Here is a 23,237-nt window from a genome sequence, read left to right as displayed (position 1 = left end):
TCTGACGTCACGACGCTATTCAGAACACACACGGCGAGTACAGACAGTGTGCAGAGCATACACAGAGGAATTATATGTTTTAAAAACAGCTATTAATTTAGAAAAAATGTGAGTGGATATATATGCAGCATTAATAAATAATTTTAAAAAAGGATAAGGCACTATCAGGGGCGGACTGACCATTTGGAAACTCGGGCAGTGCCCGAGGGCCCGGGATTAGTAGGGGGCCCCATGAGATGCCCCTGGTACCTTTTTCATAGGCTTTTTTGAGTTTGGCCAAGGACACAGGGGCCCCATGATCCCCTATTGCCAGGGGGCCCCATGAGTTGTCAGTCCACCCCTGGGCACTATATATAGATTCTTTTGCATGATAACCCACAATATGGAGGAATAAAGAGGGGAGGTGGAGGAAGTGCAAAGACCCCTGGAGGACAGAGGAAGAAAATCCATCCATTCATAATACAAACAGGGATCAGCAAGTCCAGGAGACCCCCTGTGGGAAAAGTGCATTACTACATTCAACTACCCATCGTTTTTGGAATATGGTCAAAGCTTGAAAATCACCTACCTGTCCACAGAAGGACACAAAGCTGTTTTAGCCTAACTTCACGGTTTGGCTAAAATTAAAGGTGAGAACATAAATAAGAAAGATCCATTCATTTTCTGATTGCCATCATGGAGTGGACTTTTTTGGTTTCTTGATTTAGACACTATTTTGTAAATTGAACACTAAATATTTTATACACTTGATATATATTTTATTTTTTATTTAATTATTTATTTTTTATTCATATTTTATTTTTCGTATCACTATAAAATAAAATTTTTTGGGTATCTTAAATTGAGAGTTTATAATAATATATTTTACTAGAGCACATATTGCACCTTAAAAATATATTAAGGTTTATTAAATTTCACTTGTATTTAAAAACTGATTTTTGCAAAAATATTAATTATTTATTCACAGTGGAGCACGACACAAATTTAATATTATATATTTGCACATGTTTATAACTCTTTAACTCTTCTCCACTCTAACTAAAAAACAAGTTTTATTTTTTTATTATTATTATATATTATTTTTATTTAAGTTATATTTTAAGCAGTATGAGCATTCTTCACGTTATTAGAAAATCGAATACTATGACTATTTGTTATACTGTGCTCAAGCTGGTCTAGAGATCGATCTGCACAGACAGGACATGTGTGTACTCAGGCTGGACGACTGACGGTGAGCGTTGTCAGCACAGCTGCTCCTTTAAGAAGCCGGTCACATGATTCTGGGAGCAGAGGGCACTTCAGCGTTGGAAGGAAGAGGTTTATGGAAACACAAATCACAAGCAAGAGACTTCATTTCTGTACATGATAATTCTGTAGCCTGTGAGAGCAGCAAAGGATCCCCTGCACAATACTCATCATACACCGCCGGGGTGAGAATCACTATTAGAGAAGAGTAGAAATGTTTGTTTTCTTTGTCCTGCATATGAAGCGGTATCTTCCATTATTACTCTGGTTCTACAGCCTAGCTCAGAACAGATTCTAAGAAGACCGCAATACGTATATATACGTTCCAGAAGTGGGGAAGAGATCAGCCATAACCTTTTCTTTCAGCCTGGATTTCTGATGAAAGTGGTCTAAGCAGTTCATTAGCCACTGGAACACTTTCTGTACCTGTGACCCCCCCCCCCCCCCCCCCCCGCTGCTCACCGGTGTTTCTCGGGCTCACTGTTAAAACCAGCGTGCACGAGAAAAGATCCGACGGTGCGGCTCGCTGCTCCTAGAGGCAATGAGAGATTCTATGGTCTCTGATCACCTCTATGGTGTTGGAGGTCCAAAGCGGCATCATGACGTCACATCCAGTCCAGGACAGATGTAAACAATTGTTTTCTTTTTTTAAAGAAAAAGAACAAAACATTTTTTTTTTAATCTTTTGCTTTTAAAGGAGAGATTTGGAGTCTTTTTGACCCCAGATCTCTCCTTAACCACTTTGCGCCGGCGCCTCCCGGCGCTTTAAAAGTTTCAGAAGTCGGGCGGGGTTTTAGGGTCATGTGACCGCTGTGATTCGCCATCATGGTGGTCACATGATCGGAAAAGGTCCCGATTGCAAGGGGAGATCGGAACCAGGGGCGGACTGACAACTCATGGGGCCCCGGGCAATAGGGGATCATGGGGCCACTGTGTCCTTGCCCAAACTCAAAAAAGCCTATGAAAAAGGTACCAGGGGCATCTCATGGGGCCCCCTACTGACCCCGGGCCCTCGCGCAGTGCCCGAGTTTCCAAATGGTCAGTCCGCCCCTGATCGGGACCTTCCCGTGAGTCACGGACATATGTGCTGGTAGTGCGCAGGGTGCTCACTCTCAGCACATATGTATTTTCTAATGGCACGCAAATATGCAAGGCCCAGATGCCGAGAGGTACATATTTGCATGCGCTCGGCGTCCAGGGGTTAAAGAGGACCTATCATGCTTATTTCTATTATAAAGGATGTTTACATTTCTTGTAATAGGAATAAAAGTGGTAATAAAAATATAAAAGTGGTAAAAATGTAAAGCTCCCCCATCCCTCCGTGCACGCAGAAGTTAACACATATGTAAGTCATGCACGCATGTGTAAACGGTGTTCACAGCACACATGAGGTATTGCCCTGAACGTTAGAGCAATAATTCTAGTGCTAGACCTTCTCTGTAACTTTAAACAGGTAACTTGGAAAAAAATTTAAAGCGTCGCCTATGGAGATTTTTTCAGTAGTTTGTCACCATTCCACGAGTGTGTCCAATTTTAAAGCACCGTAACATATTTTTAAGATTTCAATTTCAGATTAAAATTAATTTTTTCCAAAAAGATTGTGTTTGAAAAACTGCTGCACAAATACCATGTGACATAAAAAATTGCAACGATCGCCATTTTATTATCTAGGGTCTTTGCTAACAAAAAAATATATAATGTTTGGTGGTTAGAAGTAATTTTGTAGTAAAAAATACTGATTTAAACTTGTAAGTAAAACGTGCCAGAAAATGCTTGGTCTTCAAGTGCTTTTAAAGGGCCACAAATCTAATACAAGAATGTTCTTACATAAGAACATGGTCACTAATTTGACTTTTGCTAAACAGAAAATCCTAAAAACACGAAGAAGTCTTCTGCTCCTCACATCAGCCATTCAGAAAGCACAGAAGTCAGAGCGTCAGTGTAACAGCCAGGAAACCTGCATTTTCAGAAGGGGTCAGTAGTAGCAGTCTATGTGTTTTTCTCAGGAAGGTTTATCTTTAAAAGGTTAGTCGACCTCTACATCATGCACCCTTCCTACCCCCAGTCACCGGTGTACTTACCTCTGGGGTTGCCAAGCTATTAGCACCCCCACAGCCACTCCAGTGTTCTGAGAATTTGAAACCCCATTCTTCTCTCTCTTTTCCATGCAGTGCTTCAGGGATGGACCAGATGTATTCACTGTGACAGTGATGACCATGAGTGGTACAAGTGGATAGCCATCCATCTATCCATAGGCTGCATAGAGCTGTATTAGACCTTGTATGTTTAATGTCCTGGTAAGCCATGTGGTGTGGGGGTGGCTGCGTGCACTGTAATTGGTGGAGGTGGTACAAAGGATACACATCACTCTGGACTGTAGTGTACTTTATAGGTTTTTTTGATATTACATCAGAACGTTTTGTATTTATGCACTTAATTGTTGCAGTGCAACACATCGGAGTTGATTTACTAAAACTGGAGAGTGCAAAATCTGGTGCAGCCAGGGGTGGACTGACAACTCATGGGGCCCCCGGGCAATAGGAAATCATGGGGCCCCTGTGTCCTTGCCCAGACTCAAAAAAGCCTATGAAAAAGGTACCAGGGGCATCCCATGGGGCCCCCTACTGACCCCGGGTCCTCGGGTAGTGCCCAAGTTTCCAAATGATCAGTCCGCCCCTGGGTGCAGCTGGGCATGGTAGCCAATCAGCTTCTAACTTTTATACTAAAATACTAACATTTATAGGTAAAGGTGATCCAGGGAATATTCGATTGTCTCTTGGGGGATCAGGAAGGATTTATTTCCTTGCAGGAGCAAATTGGCTCATTCTTTTTTTTTGCCCTCTTCTGGATCAACTGTGGGTATAGGATTATATTTTTTTTTTTTTTTAAATGGTTGAACTGGATGGACTTTTGTCTTTTTTCAGCCAGACTAACTATGTAACTTCAGCTTGTTCAATTAAGTTTTGACAATAAAACCTGGAAACAGATTGGTTTCTATGAAGAGCTGCACTGGATTTTATATACTCCAGTTTTAGTAAATCAACCCCATTATTTATGTTTAGTCTGGTTATTGGGTATTCAGAGATCAGTGAGTGCTGCTGTTACCTTCATATGTATATTTTTTGTATGGTTTACACTAAGAGCGGTTTGTGTGCTATTTTTGGTTTCACATGTTGAGCTAATATAATCAACTCTGTGCTGAACTGTGCCACAAGCCACTAGTGCTTTTTATTATACATATTCACCAGCTTCTTGTGATAATCAATGCCATGTGTGCCATTGTTAAGGGATTATCAGTGATCTGTGTTTGAGATATGACAAAGATTCAGCCTGCAGAATCTATATTTAACCATTTAGCCGCCTGGCCTATAGCCGTTTGGCGGCCGCAAAAATGCTGTAGCTTTCGGTTGCACGCCATTTGGCGTGCTCCCGCACATGCGCACTTCGCGCGGTTGCAGAGCCGCGCAGCGGCGCGATCTGTCACCGGCCGTGTACCTCGGACACGGCCGATGACAGATCTGAGTACCGGCCCCCGTTGCCGGTACTATGTGACCTGCTGTGACCAATCACAGCAGGTCACATGACAGTTGTAAACAATGGATGGCTTCATTCATGCCATCCATTGTATACTAGTGCCTAGCTGTGAATGGTCACAGCAGGTCACATGCACATGTCATGTGATTAGCTGTGGCCAAATCACAGCTAAGCACAGAAAAAAACAAAAAAAAAAAACCTGAATGAATCGATTTCGTTCAGGTAAATGCTTGCTTATAGCAAAGTAATTCTTTGCTATAAGCAAATTGTGTAAAAAAAAAAAATACTGATCACTTCCCCAAAGTAGTACAATGTTACTATGGTAACATTGTACTACTTTGGTCATAGTAAAATATGAAAAAAAACTTAAAAAAAATAAAAAAAAATGTAATAAAAAATTAAAAATAGTAAAAAAATACAAATATATATATATATAATTTGTTTTCATACTGTCACCAGTCAGTGTCCCTGTTCACCGCCATGCCAGTTATATGATGACGCTGTACTGCACTGGTGACAGTATGTAAAAATAAAAATAGTGAAAATAATTTTTTTAATTTTCTGAAAAATTATGACAAAAAAAATACAACTTCAAAAAACTCGCCATTCCTCTTATGAAGTACGTCGGACTGTCTACTCTGCAAACAGGGGTCATTTGGGGATATCTGTACTATTCTGACATTCTTGGACCTCAAGAAATTAGATTGGCTGTCAGTACTTCAGGATTGATCAATTTTCAGATCTATACCATAGTTTGTGAACTCTATAACTTTCCTACAAACTAAATAATACATCCTAATTTTGGGTTATTTTCACCAAAGACATGTAGCAGAATACATCTTGGCCTAAATTTATGAAGAACAATTATTTATTTGTAAACTTTTATAACAGAAACAAAGAAAAACGTGGATTTTTTTTCAAAATTTTTGGTCTTTTTTTGTTAATTTAGCAAAAAATAAAAACCCCAGCGGTGATTAAATACCACCAAAAGAAAGCTCCATTTGTGTGAAGAAAATGATAAAATTTTAGTTTGGGTACAATGTTGTATGACAGCGCAATTGTCATTCAAAGTGTGAGAGCGCTGAAACCTGAAAAATGGCCTGGGCAGGAAGGGGTAAAATTGCACGGTATTGAAATGGTTAAAGAGGAGCAGAAAACACATGTTGCTCACTTGCAGTCCACGTTTAATGTGTTAAACTGAAATGGATAACATTATACAGCTAATTACTGGTTCACACTAGCCCGCAGGCTTCAGGCTGGTTGCAGGTTCAGGAATTGCACCTGTTCCCACACCCACAACCACCCACAGGCACATTGTGTTTCTCTTGTGAAGAATGTGGGGGTGTCATTAATTCTGAATGGCACCCCCACGCATCTCATCTCGCAGCGCGATTGTGGGTGCAGGAAACTGCATGGTGCATTTGCTTGGTGAAACGAGGGCACAGCAGGTCATTCAAATGAAAAACGATGGCCGCACGGCCTTCACTAGTGTGATTCAGGCCAGCAGTAGTGGCAGTGCAGGCCACATGGAAAAGCACATTCATTTGTATTAGAGAATTACCATTACTAACATATAGGATACTAAACAGAGAAAGTGAGTGTCAGAACAAACACAAAACTGACCAAAGATAGCATAAACATAGGGGTTGATTTACTAAAGGCAAATAGACTGTGCTTCTGCTCGTTTACAAAACCTTAGAGCAACTGCACTGCAAGTGCACAGTCTATTGGACTTTAGTAAATCAACCCCCAAAGTGTGACTAACCTGTATTTAAAGAGGAAAAGAAAAAACATGTTGCTCACTTGCATTACGAGTTTAATGCGAGCTTATTGGTATAGTCTCCTGAAGTCACTCTACAAATCATTAGAGCTCCCTCTAGCTGCAGCCTAGTAATAGCATTACTGGGAGGTTTATTTTACTTTCTACACTATAAACAGGTGAAGACATGAAAATATATGAACATTTATAACTGTTAACCACTTGAGCTCCAGAGGATTTACCCCCCTTAATGACCACGCCTCTTTTTGCTACTCGGCGCTGCACTAATTCAACTGATAATTGCACGGTCATGCAATGCTGCACCCAAACAAAATTTACGTCCTTTTTTTCACACAAATAGAGCTTTCTTTCGGTGTAAATTGATCACATGTGTGCTTTTTATTTTTCACGCTATAAACAAAAAAAGGCCAAAAATTTTGAAGAAAAACAATATTTTTTACTTTCAACTATAAAAAATATATAGTAAACTCAAAGTTGGTTATAAATTTAGGCCAAAATGTATTCTGCTACATGTTTTTGGAAAAAAAATCCCAATAAGTGTATATTGATTGCTTTGTGTGGAAGTTATAGCGTCTACAAACTATGGTATAAATACTGCAATTTACGCCATTTTTCTGCTATACAGCGCTGCGCTAGTTTAACGGACAATTGCGCGGTCATGCAATACGGTACATAAATGAAATTTACATTATTTTTTCCCCACAAATTGAGCTTTCTTTCGGTGGTATTTGATCACCTGTGTGGTTTTTATTTTTTGCGCTATAAAAAAAAAGGCTGACAATTTTGAGGAAAAAAAAACAATATTTTAGACTTTTTGCTATAAAACATGTCCAGTAAAAAAAAATGCAAAAATCAAATTTAGTCATAAATTTCTGCCAAAATGCATTCTGCGACATGTCTTTGCTAAAAAAAAAACCCAATACGTGTAAATTAATTGGTTTACGTGAAAGTTATAGCGTTTACAGATACTGGAATTTTTTATTTTTATTTATACTAATAATGGCGCCGATCAGCGACATATGGCGGCAATCAGCAACATATGGCGGCGACCAGCGACTTATGGTAGGACTGCGGGACTGTGGCGGACATTTTGACACTGGGGGGGGAACTGACTTGGGGTCACTGACATCCCCAGTGACACCAATACAGTGATCAGTGAAAAAAAACCACTGAAACTGTACTAATGTCACTGGGGAGGAAGGGGTTAACATTTTTAGAATTTGCTGTGTAAGGGGAGTGTTTTACTAGGCGGGGAGTATGTACTGGACGGGGGAGGGAGGGGGGAGCTTATCAAGGGAGAGAAACTCTGCAGCTTCTCACAAGCTGTCAGAGAACTGACACAGAACAGGGCTGTGTGTAAACAATGCAGCCCTGCTCTGTGTCAGCGATCACCGTCAATCGCGGGAAAACGGCCGGTAAAAACCGGCTGTGACCTGGTGGCTGACACCCGCTGCTGACACCCGCGGGACAGATAGGGCGCCTTGCGCGCGCCCCCTACCTGGTTTGAAGGCAGCCGTTTTAAAATGTGCTTTTGCCTACGAGTGTCGTCCTGCCGCTGTTTATATGCGGTGGCTGGGCGGCAAGTGGTTAAGAAGCAAAGTGTCCATAAATATGTCTTTTAAAAACTCCCACAAATAATGAGAAACATCCACAAGTAAAAAACGTTTCTGTTTTGTGTTCAGGTTGATTCAATGGACTTTCATCTGGCATGATTTTTTATATGTGATTTTTTATGTGTTGGACACTTGCACTTGTGTATTAGTTGCGTTCCCCTAAAGGGAATCACTTGCCTCACAGTTATTTGTTCCCCCTGATTGGGGTTATTTTATGTGGGGGGTCACTTGTGCAGTTTGTGACAGCTGACCTATATGTTACTATGTCTTTTGTGTTATTGATACTTCTGTTTAGTATTTATTTTAGCGCTACACCATTTTCTTCATAATATTTGTATACTTTGTGGTAAAAGAGGGTGCTAGCTGCTTAGGGTAGGTTACATCCATTTCAGCGCAGGGGGTCTTTCTCCTTCCACTCAGCTGGTCTCTCACAATGAGCATGGTGGATGGCTGTATAGCAGTGGGCCCCTATATCAAGTACGTTGACCACCAGCTTCCTGAACCTTGTCCACTCTTAAGAAACTATTTGAATTCCTGCATGCTTTCTATTCCCTGTTACTTCCTGTACATTATGGCATTAGTTACTAAAACAGAAAGTGATGGGAAATCTCTCCAATGGAGACACAAATGGTAATAAAAACCTGACTGAGGTTCCCTACTTAGGCCGTTGTTTGGTGGACTGCACAGTTGTAGCCATATCTACAGCTGACATAATGCTGCTTACAATAGTGGATCCTAGTTTTAGTTTTTTTGCAGCAATAATTACTAAATATGTGAAGGGTTAAGTCTTTTTAAGGTGTCATCCTTATTTTGTGCCTAGAGTAAATATACTGTAAATCCTGATGCATGTCGTCTGTACATATGAGTGTTTTTCTTCCCTTTATAGCTGAAAAAATGAAGTACACCAGCACAAGAGGAGCTGTGTCTGGTGTGGGGTTTGATGAGGTCTTATTTTCGGGATTTGCTGCAGATGATGGTCTGTATATGCCGGAGCAGATCCCGAAGCTGGATGAGCAGACTCTCAGATCATGGAGCGCTCTCTCCTACAAGGAGTTGGTGAAGGAAGTGTGCTCTCTCTTTATTCCTTCGGAGCTCATCCCCAGGAATGATCTACATGGTAAGTTACACATTAAGGAAAGTTGAGAGAAATGTATAAATTGCTACTGCTAAAGTGTTCACAAAGGTTGATTGGTGGCCAGGAGAAGTATCTCCAGTTCTTAGTAAGGGCAAGTCGATATGCAGTATACGGCACTATTTAGCTCTTTAGTTGAGGAAAAGCACTAAGGAAAAAAAGGTCCCTAACTCACTATAAGCGCCATGTCACTCCTTGACACGGGTGCATTTCAGCGTAGCAACTGGTGTGCACTGCAATTTGGGTGAGATCAGACTTTTTTTTTTGTTTTTACATTTTTCTAACAACTTCTCAACCGTGCCATAGCCAAAAGACGGTTACAGTGCGGTCTTCTACGTCTGAGAGGGTGTCTATAGATGTCCCCCCAGAACCCTGCCCCCTGCATGCCCCCCGGGTGCGCATTGGGCACGCTCTGTAATCACCTTTGGACACAGTTGATCACAGATCAAAGTAAAGGCTCAATCACAGCGGCCCTTTGCCATGTGATCACCTGTGTCCAATCACAGCTGATCACATGTAAACAAATCTGCCGGTTATCAGCATTTTAGCATATCGGCTCTCCTTTCCTCACACAGTGACAGCACGTGAGTAAAGGAGAGCTGATAACGGCAATCCTGACAGGCCACATCTACAATGATAATCAGGGCACTGATCTTCAGTGCCCCAATTATCAATGCAGCCCCATCAGTGCAGGTTCTTAGTGCCTATCAGTGCCGGCTTATCAGTGCAGCCTCATGAGTGCCCATCGGTGCAGCCTCATGAGTGCCCATCGGTGCAGCCTCATGATTGCCCATCAGTGCAGCCTATCAGTGCCAGCTTATCAGTGCAGCCTCATGAGTGCCCATCAGTGCAGCCTCATCAGAGCACATCGGTGAAGAAGAAAATTTTCATAACGAAAACTAAGAAAAACTTTTTTTCAAAATGTTCAGGCATTTTTCCTTTGTTTTGTGGCAATAGCCGCCCATCACAGTGCCACAGCATCTGCTGTGAATAGACCCTTATTTCAAAAGGAAAAATACATTGTAACTGCTTAAAATGCCTAAAATGTGGTAGCTGGAGTTAGGCTTTAATTTCTTAGTCATTTATGTAAAGTCCATCTAAATCTACTAGTCCATCTAACACTAACCTCACCCTAGGATGACAGCACTGCTGTCCAAGGGTGGCTACATGGCTGCTCCATAGATACAGCTGATGATTGAGTGTAGCCACCCTAAGGCTTCATGCACATGGGTGAATGAATTTATGCTGCCAAAAGGTGGCAGAAAAAAATGCCACTGATTTTGTGTTTTTTCACTTTTAGGTGCATTTTATGCGCATTTACATGCATATGGTGTTTAGAAGCGGTTGCGCGCAAACTCATTCTATTGGCTAGAATATTCATGCATTCTATCCATTAGAATACAGTGAAGGAAATAAGTATTTGATCCCCTGCTGATTTTGAATGTTTGCCCACTCACAAAGAAATGATCAGTCTAAAAATCGAATGGTAGGTGTATTGTAACACAGAGACAGAATTGCAACCCAAAATTCAAAAGAAATGCATGTCTAACAAATGATCAAGTATTTGATCCCCTTCACAAAACATGACTTAGTACTTGGTAACAAATCCCTTGTTGGCAATCACAGAGGTCAGACGATTCCTGTAGTTGGCCACCAGGTTTGCACACATCTTAGGAGGGATTTTGGCCCACTCCTCTTGGCAGATCCTCTCCAGGTCATTAAGGTTTGGTGGCTGACGTTTGGCAACTTGAACTTTCAACTCCCTCCACAGATTTTCACTGGCTAGGCCACTCCAGGACCTTAATGTGCTTCTTCTTGAGCCACTCCTTTGTTGCCTTGGCCGTGTGTTTTGGGTCATTGTCATGCTGGGACACCCATCCACGACCCATTTTCAATGCCCTGGCTGAGGGAAGAAGGTTCTCACCCAAGCTTTGACGGTACATTGCCCCGTCCATCGTCCCTTTGATGCGGTGCAGTTGTCCTGTCCCCTTAGCAGAACCCCCCCCCCCCCGAAGCAGAATGGTTCGCCTCCATGTTTGACAGTTGGGATGGTGTTCTTGGGGTCATAAGCAGCATTCCTCCTCCTCCAACATGGCCAGCTGAGTTGATGCCAAAGAGCTCGATTTTGGTCTCATCTGACCACAACACTTTCAACCAGTCCTCCTCTGCATCATTCAGATGTTCAGTGGCAAGCTTCAGATGGGCCTGGACATGTGCTTTCTTGAGCAAAGGGACCTTGCGGGCACTGCAGGATTTCAATCCTTGTTGGCATAGTTCGTTACCAATTGTTTTCTTGGTGACTGTGGTCCCAGCTGCCTGGAGATCATTGACAAGATCCTCACATGTAGTTCTGGGATGATTCCTCACTGTTCTCATGATCATTGACACTCCATGAGGTGAGATCTTGTATGGTGCACCAGACCTAGGGAGACTGACAGTTGTTTTGTGTTTCTTCCATTTGCGATGATTGCACCAACTGTTGTCACCTTCTCACCAAGCTGCTTGGCGATAGTTTGGTAGCCCAGTCCAGCCTTGTGTAGGTCTACAATCTTGTCCCTGACATCCTTGGACAGCTCTTTGGTCTTTGCCATGGTGGAGAGTTTGCAATCTGATTGTTTGATTGTTCCTGTGGACAGGTGTCTTTTATACAGGTAACACAATGAGATTAGCAGAACTCCCTTTAAGAGACTGCTTCTAATCTCAGCTTGTTTCCTGTATAGAAGACACCTGGTAGCCAGAAATTCTGCTGAATGATAGGGGATCAAATACGTACCATGCACATGCAAATCAGTGCATCATTTGTTAGTCATGCATTTCTTTTGAATTTTTTGTAGCTATTCTGTCTCAGTGTTACAATACACCGAACATTCGATTTTTAGACTGATCATTTCTTTGTGAGTGGGCAAACATTCAAAATCAGCAGGGGATCAAAAACTTCTTTCCTTCACTGTAAATACACACACGTGTTTACATGTGTTTAGGGCATGTATATGCGTTGTGTGGAGAAACCGCAAAAGCCGCTTCTTGGGGAATGCATGCTTGGGAAATTTCTTTCCGCCACTGGACGAAAACACCTGCATGGGCCCATTACCTAAAATGCAGTGGTGTTCAGAGGTGAAAAAAAAAACCCCAAACACCCTTGAAAGTGGCGTTTTCTGCATCTGTGTGCATGAGGTCTAAGACAGGAGGTGGATTGCTGCCAGATCACCAGGTAAAGATAAAAGAAAAAAAAAAGAAAACTAATGCAGCCACCACATCTCAGGACTGGTAAGCTGCAGTATAATACATTTATGGTTTTTGGGTTTAGATATGTGGAAAGCAGTGATAACTCTTCTCTGTATAGATCTGATCGACAAAGCTTTACTGCGCTTCAGACACCAAGACATCGTTCCAATTACCAGACTGGAAAATGGGTTGAATGTGATGGAGATGTGGCACGGTCCAACATACGCTTTTAAAGACCTCGCTATGTCCTGTATGGGCCAGTTTCTGGATTACTTTTTGAAGGAAAGCAAGCGGCATGTGAACATCCTGGTTGGTACGTTGTCACCAATATATCATTGTTATCCCACAGATGGCTGACTTTTCTCATATCGTTCATAAAATATATGAAAGCACATTAAAGCGGTTGTAAATCCTCACATATACCCAGTGAAGTGACTGGCCTCAAAGTGGTTGTAAAGGCTCAAGGTTTTTTTACCTTTTGTGCATTCTATGCACGAAGGTAAAAAACCTGTGTGCAGCATCCCCCCCCCCAGCCCCCCTAATACTCCCCTAAGCCCCCTCTTGATCCAGCGATGTGCACTGGACTGTTCCTGGACTCCCTCTCCTCATTGGCTGAGACAGAAGCGGGAGGCATTGGCTGTCAATCACAGCAAGTGAACCAATGAGAAGTGAGAGAGCAGGGGGCCGAGCCGTGGCTCCGTGTGACTGGACACACAGACAGCGGGTGCCCCCATAGCAAGCTGATTGCTGTGGGGTCACCTGACAGGAGGGAGTGGCCAGGAGAGCATGCAGTGGACCTGAGAAGAGGAGGATCCAGGCTGCTCTGTGCAAAACCACTGCACACAACAGGTAAGTATATAGACATATTTGTTATTTTTTCTTAAACAAAAGCCTTTAGAAAAACTTCAAGTAATACACAGAGATGAAAAACGTCCTCTTACATAAGTTGTACCTGTTTATCTACAGTTGTGTTTCTCCTACATCCATTCAAAGTGCAGAATTTACACAGGATCTCTCAGCTATGAAAAGCAGGGGGTGGGGTGCTGAAGTTACATCAATGAGGAGAACTGATTGGAGGGAAGGGAACCCCCCCCCCCTTAAAACAGGAACAGAGCTGCGGCTGTCAATCACAGGCTGTGTCCTCTCCTGTCACCATTTTTCTGTTCGTGTCATGAAAACTTGTCAGAAGTGACTCATATTATAGCAGAGAGACAGAAATGACTCTTAGTGCTCTGGATTGAGACAAATACACACTATAGAGGGATATGTTTTGTTCATATTTCATGTCTGATGTTTACAACCACTTTAAGTGACACAACATCTGAAATACACATATTTTTCAGTGGACAGATTTCCTTTAAGTGTGGTACTTTGGAGAGTAAATCAGACTTAACACAAGCTACATGTTTTCTTGCTGTGTGCTGCACGCAGTAATGTGTCTAATGTGTAAAACTTCCAGCTATTTATTACCTCTCACTGAGATCACAACACTCCCCCCAACAATGTATTTATCTGATTTCCTCTCCTGAAGGACTGCACCATCTTTGTTCAGCCACCATCCAGGGTCAGCATCTACTTTCTGGACTGAGGTGACAGTCATGTAAATTTTAGTGCTTGTGCAATTTTTGGCTGTGTTCACAAATGCCTTACACAAATCAGCCTCTGCTGCATCCTCTCACCTTGCAGTGTTATAATGTACAGTCTGATCCTCCTACCTGCAGCGCACTGATGACATCATTTGAGCCTAGACAAAGACTGACTGAATCTTGAGGATTGCTTTTTAACGATAAAAGTTGGAGCTTTTCTGAAAAGAAAATGATACTGTTACTCTGTATTGTGACATATCAGGAATTTATTCATGCAGACTTGTTATGTTACTGACAGGTCCACTTTAACCCCGTGTTTATATCTCACATTTATTACTGACTGATTATTTTAATTACTGACCAGAAGCTTTCAGAGAGCTTTCTGTATTATTCAGCGCTGTGTATCTTATGTTTCAGCAACATCTGGAGACACGGGAAGTGCTGCAATTGAGGGTGTTCGAGAAAATCCAAATATTGATATCATTGTTCTGTTCCCACTTGGACGCTGTACTAAGATCCAGGAGCTGCAGATGATCACAGTGTTTGAGGATAATGTTCACGTGTTAGGGGGTAGGTAGCCGGTACATTACTATTAGTCAGGATTTAACCACTATGTACGTCCCGAGAGCGAAGCGCACAAAGCAAACTTGTGGCAGTAGCAGCCATGTGCTTTGTATTTATTTCAGTCAAAGCCAGGAGCGGACTGACCATTTGGAAACTCAGGCACTGTCCGAGGCCCAGGGTCAGTAGGGGGCCCATGAGATGCCCCTGGTACGTTTTTCATAGGCTTTTTTTGAGTTTGGGCAAGGATACAGGGGCCCCATGATCTCCTATTGCCCGGGGGCCCCATGAGTTGTCAGTCCGCCCCTGGTCAAAGCTGGCCTCCAGCTGTAATTTAAAAGTGATCCGGGCACATTACATGGGGAGGCTGCAGGGCACATTGCATGGGGAGGCTGCAGGGCACATTGCATGGGGGGCAGCAGCAGGGCGCATTACATGGGGGGCAGCAGCAGGGCACGTTACATGGGGGACAGCAGCAGAGCGCGTTGCATGGGGGGCAGCAGCAGGGCGCGTTGCATGGGGGGCAGCAGCAGGGCGCGTTGCATGGGGGGCAGCAGCAGGGCGCGTTGCATGGAGGGGTAGCACCAGGATATATTATTTTGTACATGGAGTCAGCAGCAGGCTATATTACATCTTCCTTCTTCCTTGGGTCAGCTGATAGCTTTCCATGGTTTCCAACACCATTTCTATGCTGATGACACACAAATCTATCTCTCTACTCCTCAGCTCACCCCATCAGTTTCCTCACGTATCACCGATTTACTAACAGATATATCAGACTGGATGTCACACCTCTTCCTAAAATTCAATCTATCCAAAACTGAGCTCATAATATTTCCTCCCCCACGTGTCTCTTCCCCTGATTTCTCAGTCAGGATCAATAGCACGACTATCAACCCATCCCCACATGCCAGGGTGCTAGGGGTAACCCTGGATTCTGAACTATCCTTTCAGGCTCACATCCAATCCCTGTCCAAATCATGCCGCCTCAACCTCCGCAACATCTCCAGAATATGCCCCTTATTAACCAAGGATACCACAAAGCTCCTAATTCACTCCCTGGTCATCTCTTGACTTGACTACTGCAACTCCCTCCTCATTGGTTTACCTTTACATAGACTATCCCCCCTCCAGTCCATCATGAATACTGCTGCCAAGCTCATCCAACTTACCAACCATTCAGTGTCTGCTACCCCTCTCTGCCAATCCCTCCACTGGCTTCCACTCGCTCAATGAACAAAATTCAAAATACTAACAACAACTTACAAAGCCATCCACAACTCTGCCCCCAGCTACATCACCTACCTGGTCTCCAAATATCAACCAAACTGCTCTCTTCAATCCTCCCAAGACCTTCTGCTCTCTAGTTCCCGTGTCACCTCCACGCTTGCACCTCCATGCTTGCCTCCAGGACTTCTCCCGAGCTTCTCCCATCCTATGGAACTCCCTACCCCAATCTGTCTGGCTGTCTCCTAATCTATCCACCTTTAGACAATCCCTGAAAACCTTTCTCTTTAAATAAGTCTATCCTGCTTCTACATAGTAAACCGCCATTTATTTCCTCCATCAGCTCATCCCCCCCACAGCTATTACCTTTTGTATCACTCAACCCTTCCTCCTAGATTGTAAGCTCTAACGAGCCAGGCCTTCTGTTCCTCTTGTACCAAATTGTATTGTAATAGTAATGTCTACCTTCATTTTGTAAAGCGCTGCGCAAATTGTTGGTGCTATATAAATCCTGTATTATAATAATAATAATTACATGGGAGGGAGCAGAAGGGCACATTACATGAGGGACTGTAGCGGCCGAGCACAGCAAGCGGAGATGGCAATATACTGTAGAGTAGGTTTTGGGAGTCCTGGTCCTCACCAGCCCCACCATTCTTCTCCATCCCAGGTGATGTCACATACATGCACCTAGGATGGACAGGAGGGGAGTAGGGGCCGCGGGGAACAGAGTGCTACAGCACGACTCCCTGAAGCTTCACACTGCAGATCTGTATGTAGGGGAGACCTGGGGATGAGAAACAATCTGATTACTAATGCAGGCCATAGATGGGTTGAAAATCGGCCGTTTAAAATAAAAAAAAAATTAAAAAATCGGTCGTTCAATCGGCCGACATTACCACCAATGGCAAAAAAATCAGCCACTTTTCGTCCCGTCTACGGCCGGCATTTTTACTTCTGTCCTTGCAGAGAGCTCCGCTATTATATGTTACATGAAAAAGTCTTGCGGTTGCAACATTGTATCTATTTCAGATACAGATATTTTTATTCGGATACAAATAGATACATTTTTGCAACTGCAAGACTTTTAATATAAAATATAAAAGCGGACTATTCTTCTTCTTCTTCTTCTTGCAGGTCACAGCTCATGTGCAGATTTTTTATGGGTAAAACGATCGGCCGATTTGCCCATCATTGCCGGGAAAATTGGCCAATTGTCAAAATCGGCCGTGAATTTTCCAACTTTACCGATGAAAAAAAATGTGCCAAAACCCCGAAAAACGGCCGACCAATTGACCCACTAACGATGCGAAAATCAGCTGATTTTTTTTCGGACGAAATTTCGGCCAATTTTTGACCCATCTATGGCCTGCATAAGTGATTACATTGGAATGTGTGAGATATTGTACATCCTCCATACGCATGAGCAACCTAATAATTCATATAAAATGCAACTCTTCTAAATTTTCTCCTGTTCCTTGGCAGTTGAAGGAACATCGGATGAGCTGGATGTACCTGTAAGAAAACTCTTCGCAGACACAAGTTTTGCAAGCAAGCATAACTTAATGAGCACTAATTCTGTAAACTGGGCTCGAGTGATGGTCCAGGTAGCCCATTTCATCTACGGGTACTTCCGATGTGCTCCAGCATCAGAGGAAGACATACTGCGCCCAGTGGAGATAGTCGTACCAACAGGTGGAGCAGGGAATATTACAGGTAAGAGATGGGTAACATGAAGTGAGCACGCACCAGTACCCCAACAGCAAATGGCTTGCTATGGGGGGGGGGCACTGGTCAAGGGGGAGGAGCCAGGAGCGCTGGCGGGGGAAAAAGAGGATCCTGGTTGCTCTGTGCAAAACCAGCACAGAGCAGGTAAGCATAACATGTTTGTCATAACCTCTGTGACCAAACCCCGTTGGGTAGGGTGAAATGCATCAGAGGGTGTGGCCAGAATGGCGGCTGAGGCTATTCCTCAACATTGGACTCCTGTGGTCGGTTGATCAGCGTCCATCCCTTCACAGGTACAACATGTTTGTTATAAAAAAAACAAAACAACGAACCTTTAGAATCACTTTAACTATTTTAATCCTTATGCTGCTAGCATTAGTAAATAGATCATATTAATATAGTTACTCTTTTTTAATTTTTTTTTTTACATTTCTTCAGTTACTTCCTGGTTTCTGGCCTAGATCAAAATGATGCCATACATCCATGGAGTTTTAATGAGCATTTTGTTTTCTTTCATCTGGAGGAGGAGCTTTCACAGTAACAACACTCAGGAACAAACTGGCACCCAATATAATTAACTCTCCCAAACAACCCAGTTTTTTCTTTAACCGCAGTGGTTTTTATCCCTGCAATAGGTGCATGTTATGCGTTTGTAATGGTATACACAAAAGTACTGTAAAATCTTTTAGATCAAACGCTACAGGTAAAACGTACGACATTGAATATACCATTACATGTAACACTACACATGTGGTCTACCTCTTAGAGTGCTCCTGCGGGAAGCAATACGTAGGGAGGACAACCCGAAGGCTAAGAGACAGGTTGCGTGAACACCTCAAAAACATCACTAAGGGATTTAAGGAACACTCTGTATCCATGCATTTCAGACAACACCACCACAGAAACCCCCACTGTCTGAAATTCACGGGAATTGATGTTATCAAAAAACAATGGCGAGGTACATACAGCAAAAGAGCTGTATCTAAACTAGAAACGAAATGGATATATTTATTGCAAACGCTGTCACCATCAGGCCTGAACATCGACCTCGACATTAATTGCTTCATTGACACCAGTTAATAGCATCACAAAATCCCACATCCCCTCAGTTGGGTTCATCTGTTTCCATTTTTTATACTCATGATTATTGGTTCCACCCCATGTGGGTGTGTATTTTATATGTTTATATTTTTTATATTCTAATACCTTTGTGACCCATGTCTCATATATTCACAGTTTTATGGTCACTATTATTCGTTTTAATATGTCCGCATACGTTTATGTTACTGTCATTTGGCCTTATAGGTCTTTATGCTGGATTTAAGCGGTATGATATTAGTTAATATTATTCTTTCACCTTTTTTACATATGGTTTATTAATAGGGTATTGATGACCATCATTGTAATTTCCATTAATTTTTTAACACACATGTTTTATATTATTTTATACTGTTTTTAAACTATTATTATCCAGTCACTATGAGGTAGTGATTCTTCTTATTGTAAGACGTTTATGACTAATCATAGATTGTTAGATGATTTGCTTCATATATGTTTCCTGGCTTTATTTAGGAGAGATCCTTTTCCCCATATCGTCTTTTCCAATTTGGTCACTAGGTGGTGCTGTGGCTTCCATTAAATCCTTGCACAGGGATTTGGGTCATACTATAGCCTTACCGATGAGTAATCGATTGTCACAGACCCCATTGCGCCACAGAGGAATAAGTAGACATCCACATGCCCGGATAAACCTTTTAATTTAGAAGGAACATTCCCCTGTGCGCTGGGCACATCTCTCATTGATGTATTGTTTTCAACCCACGGCAAAATGGCCGCCGGAGGTCTTACTGGGCATGCGCGACTGCTGTTTGTCCTCTATGCACTATAAGCCAAAAACATGGCTAGTGCGCATGCGCGGGAAGCCCGCGATGCCGCAGATGTGCAGAATGAGCACATTTGCTCTTTCTTTATTTAAGGACTCACTTGGGACCGGGTTCTCTCCCTTTGAAAATGTGTTATTACACGAAACGCGTTAGAGAGATACCCTTTCTTATGGAATGTTAACCACTAACTACCTCAGATGTAAGTGCTGATTTTGTTTACTTACTTGTACTTTGATGTTACCCCTATTTTGATCATTAAACATACTACACTATTGGAGTTCTTTTCTCTCTGGGCTCATTTATCTGGCACTGAGAGTCCCTGTTCTGAAGGATTTTTCCTGGCTCCTATCTGCCTCGTATGATCCCCCTGATGGCTGGAAATTGTACTGCTGGACACAGCTAACCTGAGATGTGGAAACCTGCTTTGGATAGATGACAGCTGGTGAAGTACCTCCACCTGATGATCACATCCGCATGCTGAGTTCCCACCCCCAGAGTACCGAGGAGTAGGTCTTATTTACTCCAACGCACATTTATCTGTGCTATCTGGTTAGTGCATAGTACGCTCATTGCTTCCAGCCACAGCAGTCACGAAAGTTATCCGCTGTTCTTTGTGTCACCACAGTCACATCATCTCATATGAACTATATCCTATCAGTCAATTGGTGCATAGTATGCTCATTGCTTCCAGTTTTAATAGTCACGTATTTTACTTTTCTGTTTACTGTATATCCACAGTCACCTCACTCCGCATTATCTATACCTAATAAGCGGTGTTGCTGTTAATATCATTTAACACCACGGTCACGGCAGTCACAGAAGGTTTATTACTGCTCGTTGTGTCACAACAGTCACATTAATTTATATATACTATATTAATGAAGTTTTAACACTGTGAGATATCTTCAATATGTTGCAACTATGATCGAGCGCCGCATTTGTACCTTTATTTCTGATATTTATTGGAGGATCTGAGGTTGTTTCCTCTTCTATGCTGGCTGCTCCTATTTTTCTGTACTTAACTGGTCTACTGTAACCCAGCGCTCATATTTCTATTGTTTTTATTACTCTTCCTTTCACAGTAAGCACACACTCCTGCCTGCATGCCTGAACTAAGGACAAATAGATTCCAGGAAGTAAATGTTACATGAATCATCTGCCATTACCAGGGGTGGACTGACAACTCATGGGGCCCCTGGGCAATAAGGGATCATGGGGCCCCTGTGTCCTTGCCCTCACTCACAAAAGCCTATGGAAAAGGTACTAGGGGCATCTCATTGGGCCCCCTACTGACCCTGGGCCCTCAGGCAGTGCCTGAGTTTCCAAATGGCCAGTCTGCCCCTGGCCATTACACAAGGCTGTGGTTAGAAATGCTGAGGGTTGGTTTTCAAAATAATTTCTCAACAAAATAAAGCATGGAGAAATGGATGGATGGGTGAGCATGCTTTATGAACTAAATGGTGTTTTCAGTGGTCAGATACAGTTAAGTTCCACTTTAAAGTGTGACTTCCATAGTCTGGTTGGAAAAAGACAAAAGTCCATCCAGTTCAACCATAGAAAAAAAAAAAAAGTTATAATCCTATACCCACAGTTGATCCAGAGGAAGGATCTCAGCAAAAACTCAGCAAAGCATGATCCAATTTGCTCCTGCTGGGAAACAAAATCCTTCTTGATCCCCCGAGAGGCAATAGGATATTCCCTGGATCAAGCTTACCTTCAAATGTTAGTATCCAGTTATATTCTGTGTATCTAAGAAAGAATCCAGGACTTTTTTAAAGCAATCCACTGAGCTGGCCAGAACCAACTCTTGAGGGAGTCTATTCCACATTTTCACAGCTCTTACTGTGAAGAAACCTTTCCGTGTTTGGAGATTAAATTTCTTTTCTTCCAGACGTAAAGAGTGCCCCCTTATCCTCTGTGATGACCTCAGGGTGAATAACTCTACACCGAGTTCACTATATGAACCACTGATGTATTTATACATGTTGATCATATCACCCCTTATGTATTATACATGGAGATCATATCCCCCTTATGTATTATACATGGAGATCATATCCCCCTTATGTATTATACATGGAGATCATATCCCCCCTTATGTATTATACATGGAGATCATATCCCCCTTATGTATTATACATGGAGATCATATCCCCCTTATGTATTATACATGGAGATCATATCCCCCTTATGTATTATACATGGTGATCATATCCCCCCTTATGTATTATACATGGTGATCATATCCCCCTTATGTATTATACATGGAGATCATATCCCCCCTTATGTATTATACATGGAGATCATATCCCCCCTTATGTATTATACATGGAGATCATATCCCCCTTATGTATTTATACATGTTGATCATATCCCCCTTATGTATTATACATGGAGATCATATCCCCCCTTATGTATTATACATGGTGATCATATCCCCCCTTATGTATTATACACGGAGATCATATCCCCCCTTATGTATTATACATGGTGATCATATCCCCCCTTATGTATTATACATGGAGATCATATCCCCCTTATGTATTATACATGGTGATCATATCCCCCCTTATGTATTATACATGGTGAACATATCCCCCTTATGTATTATACATGGAGATCATATCCCCCTTATGTATTATACATGGAGATCATATCCCCCCTTATGTATTATACATGGAGATCATATCCCCCCTTATGTATTATACATGTTGATCATATCCCCCTTATGTATTATACATGGTGATCATATCCCCCTTATGTATTATACATGGTGATCATATCCCCCTTATGTATTATACATGGTGATCATATCCCCCTTATGTACTATACATGGTGATCATATCCCCCCTTATGTATTATACATGGTGATCATATCCCCCCTTATGTATTATACATGGTGATCATATCCCCCCTTATGTATTATACATGGTGATTATATCCCCCCTTATGTATTATACATGGTGATCATATCCTCCCTTATGTATTATACATGGTGATCATATCCCCCTTATGTATTATACATGGTGATCATATCCCCCTTATGTATTATACATGGAGATCATATCCCCCCTTATGTATTATACATGGTGATCATATCCCCCCTTTATCTCCTCAAGAGAGAATAAATTCAGTTCCTCTAATCTTTCCTCATAGCTGTTTGGTTGCCCTTCTCTGTACTTTCTCCAGTTCCCCAATATTCTTTTTGTGAATTGGTGCCCAAAACTGAACTGCATATTCCAGATGAGGTCTTACTAATGATTTGTACCGGGGTAATATGATATCTCTCTCTGGAGTCTATACCTCTTTTAATACAAGAGAGGATTTTGCTCGCTTTAGAAACTGCAGCTTGGCATTGCATGCCATTATTAAGCTTGTGATCTACCAGAACTCCCAGATCCTTCTCCACCATTGATTCCCCCAGTTGTACCCCCCCCTAGTATGTATGATGCATGCATATTCTTAGCCCCCAAGTGCAGAACCTTACATTTATCAACATTAAACCTCATTTGCCACATAGTTGCCCAATTACACAGTACATTGAGGTCGGCTTGTAAATTGGAGACATCCTGTAAGGACGTTATTCCACTGCACAGCTTAGTGTCATCTACAAAGACTGAAATGGGATTTATAATCCCAGACCCTATATTGTTTATAAATATATTAAAAAGTAAGGGTCCCAACACTGAACCTTGGGGTACACCACTGATGACCCTAGACCAT

The 23,237-nt window shown here is 42.3% G+C and overlaps 1 protein-coding gene across 4 annotated transcripts in view; it reads left to right on the top strand.

Annotated features, from left to right (window-relative positions):
* Positions 1-1,279: 1,279 nt before the first annotated feature.
* LOC149445770 (threonine synthase-like 2) overlaps positions 1,280-23,237 on the top strand; it is a 45,188-nt gene continuing 23,230 nt past the window's right edge. For 3 of the 4 annotated variants that reach the window (XM_089653418.1, XM_089653420.1, XM_089653421.1), the window contains exons 1-5: positions 1,280-1,430; positions 9,059-9,289; positions 12,648-12,842; positions 14,533-14,685; positions 17,389-17,619. In XM_089653418.1, the coding sequence (XP_089509544.1) occupies positions 9,067-9,289; positions 12,648-12,842; positions 14,533-14,685; positions 17,389-17,619 (802 nt within the window). In that variant the 5' untranslated portion in view covers positions 1,280-1,430; positions 9,059-9,066. Of the gene's footprint in view, positions 1,431-3,416; positions 3,543-9,058; positions 9,290-12,647; positions 12,843-14,532; positions 14,686-17,388; positions 17,620-23,237 lie in introns of all 4 variants that reach the window. The other variant, XM_089653419.1, reaches the window with a different exon arrangement.

The sequence above is a fragment of the Staurois parvus genome, unplaced genomic scaffold (assembly GCF_062004578.1).
Source record: "Staurois parvus isolate SC_StPar_1 unplaced genomic scaffold, SC_StPar_1.0 ptg000711l, whole genome shotgun sequence".
Taxonomy (NCBI): domain Eukaryota; kingdom Metazoa; phylum Chordata; class Amphibia; order Anura; family Ranidae; genus Staurois; species Staurois parvus.
The sequence above is the reverse complement of the archived record's forward strand: the minus strand, read 5'-3'. Positions and strand labels throughout refer to the sequence as shown.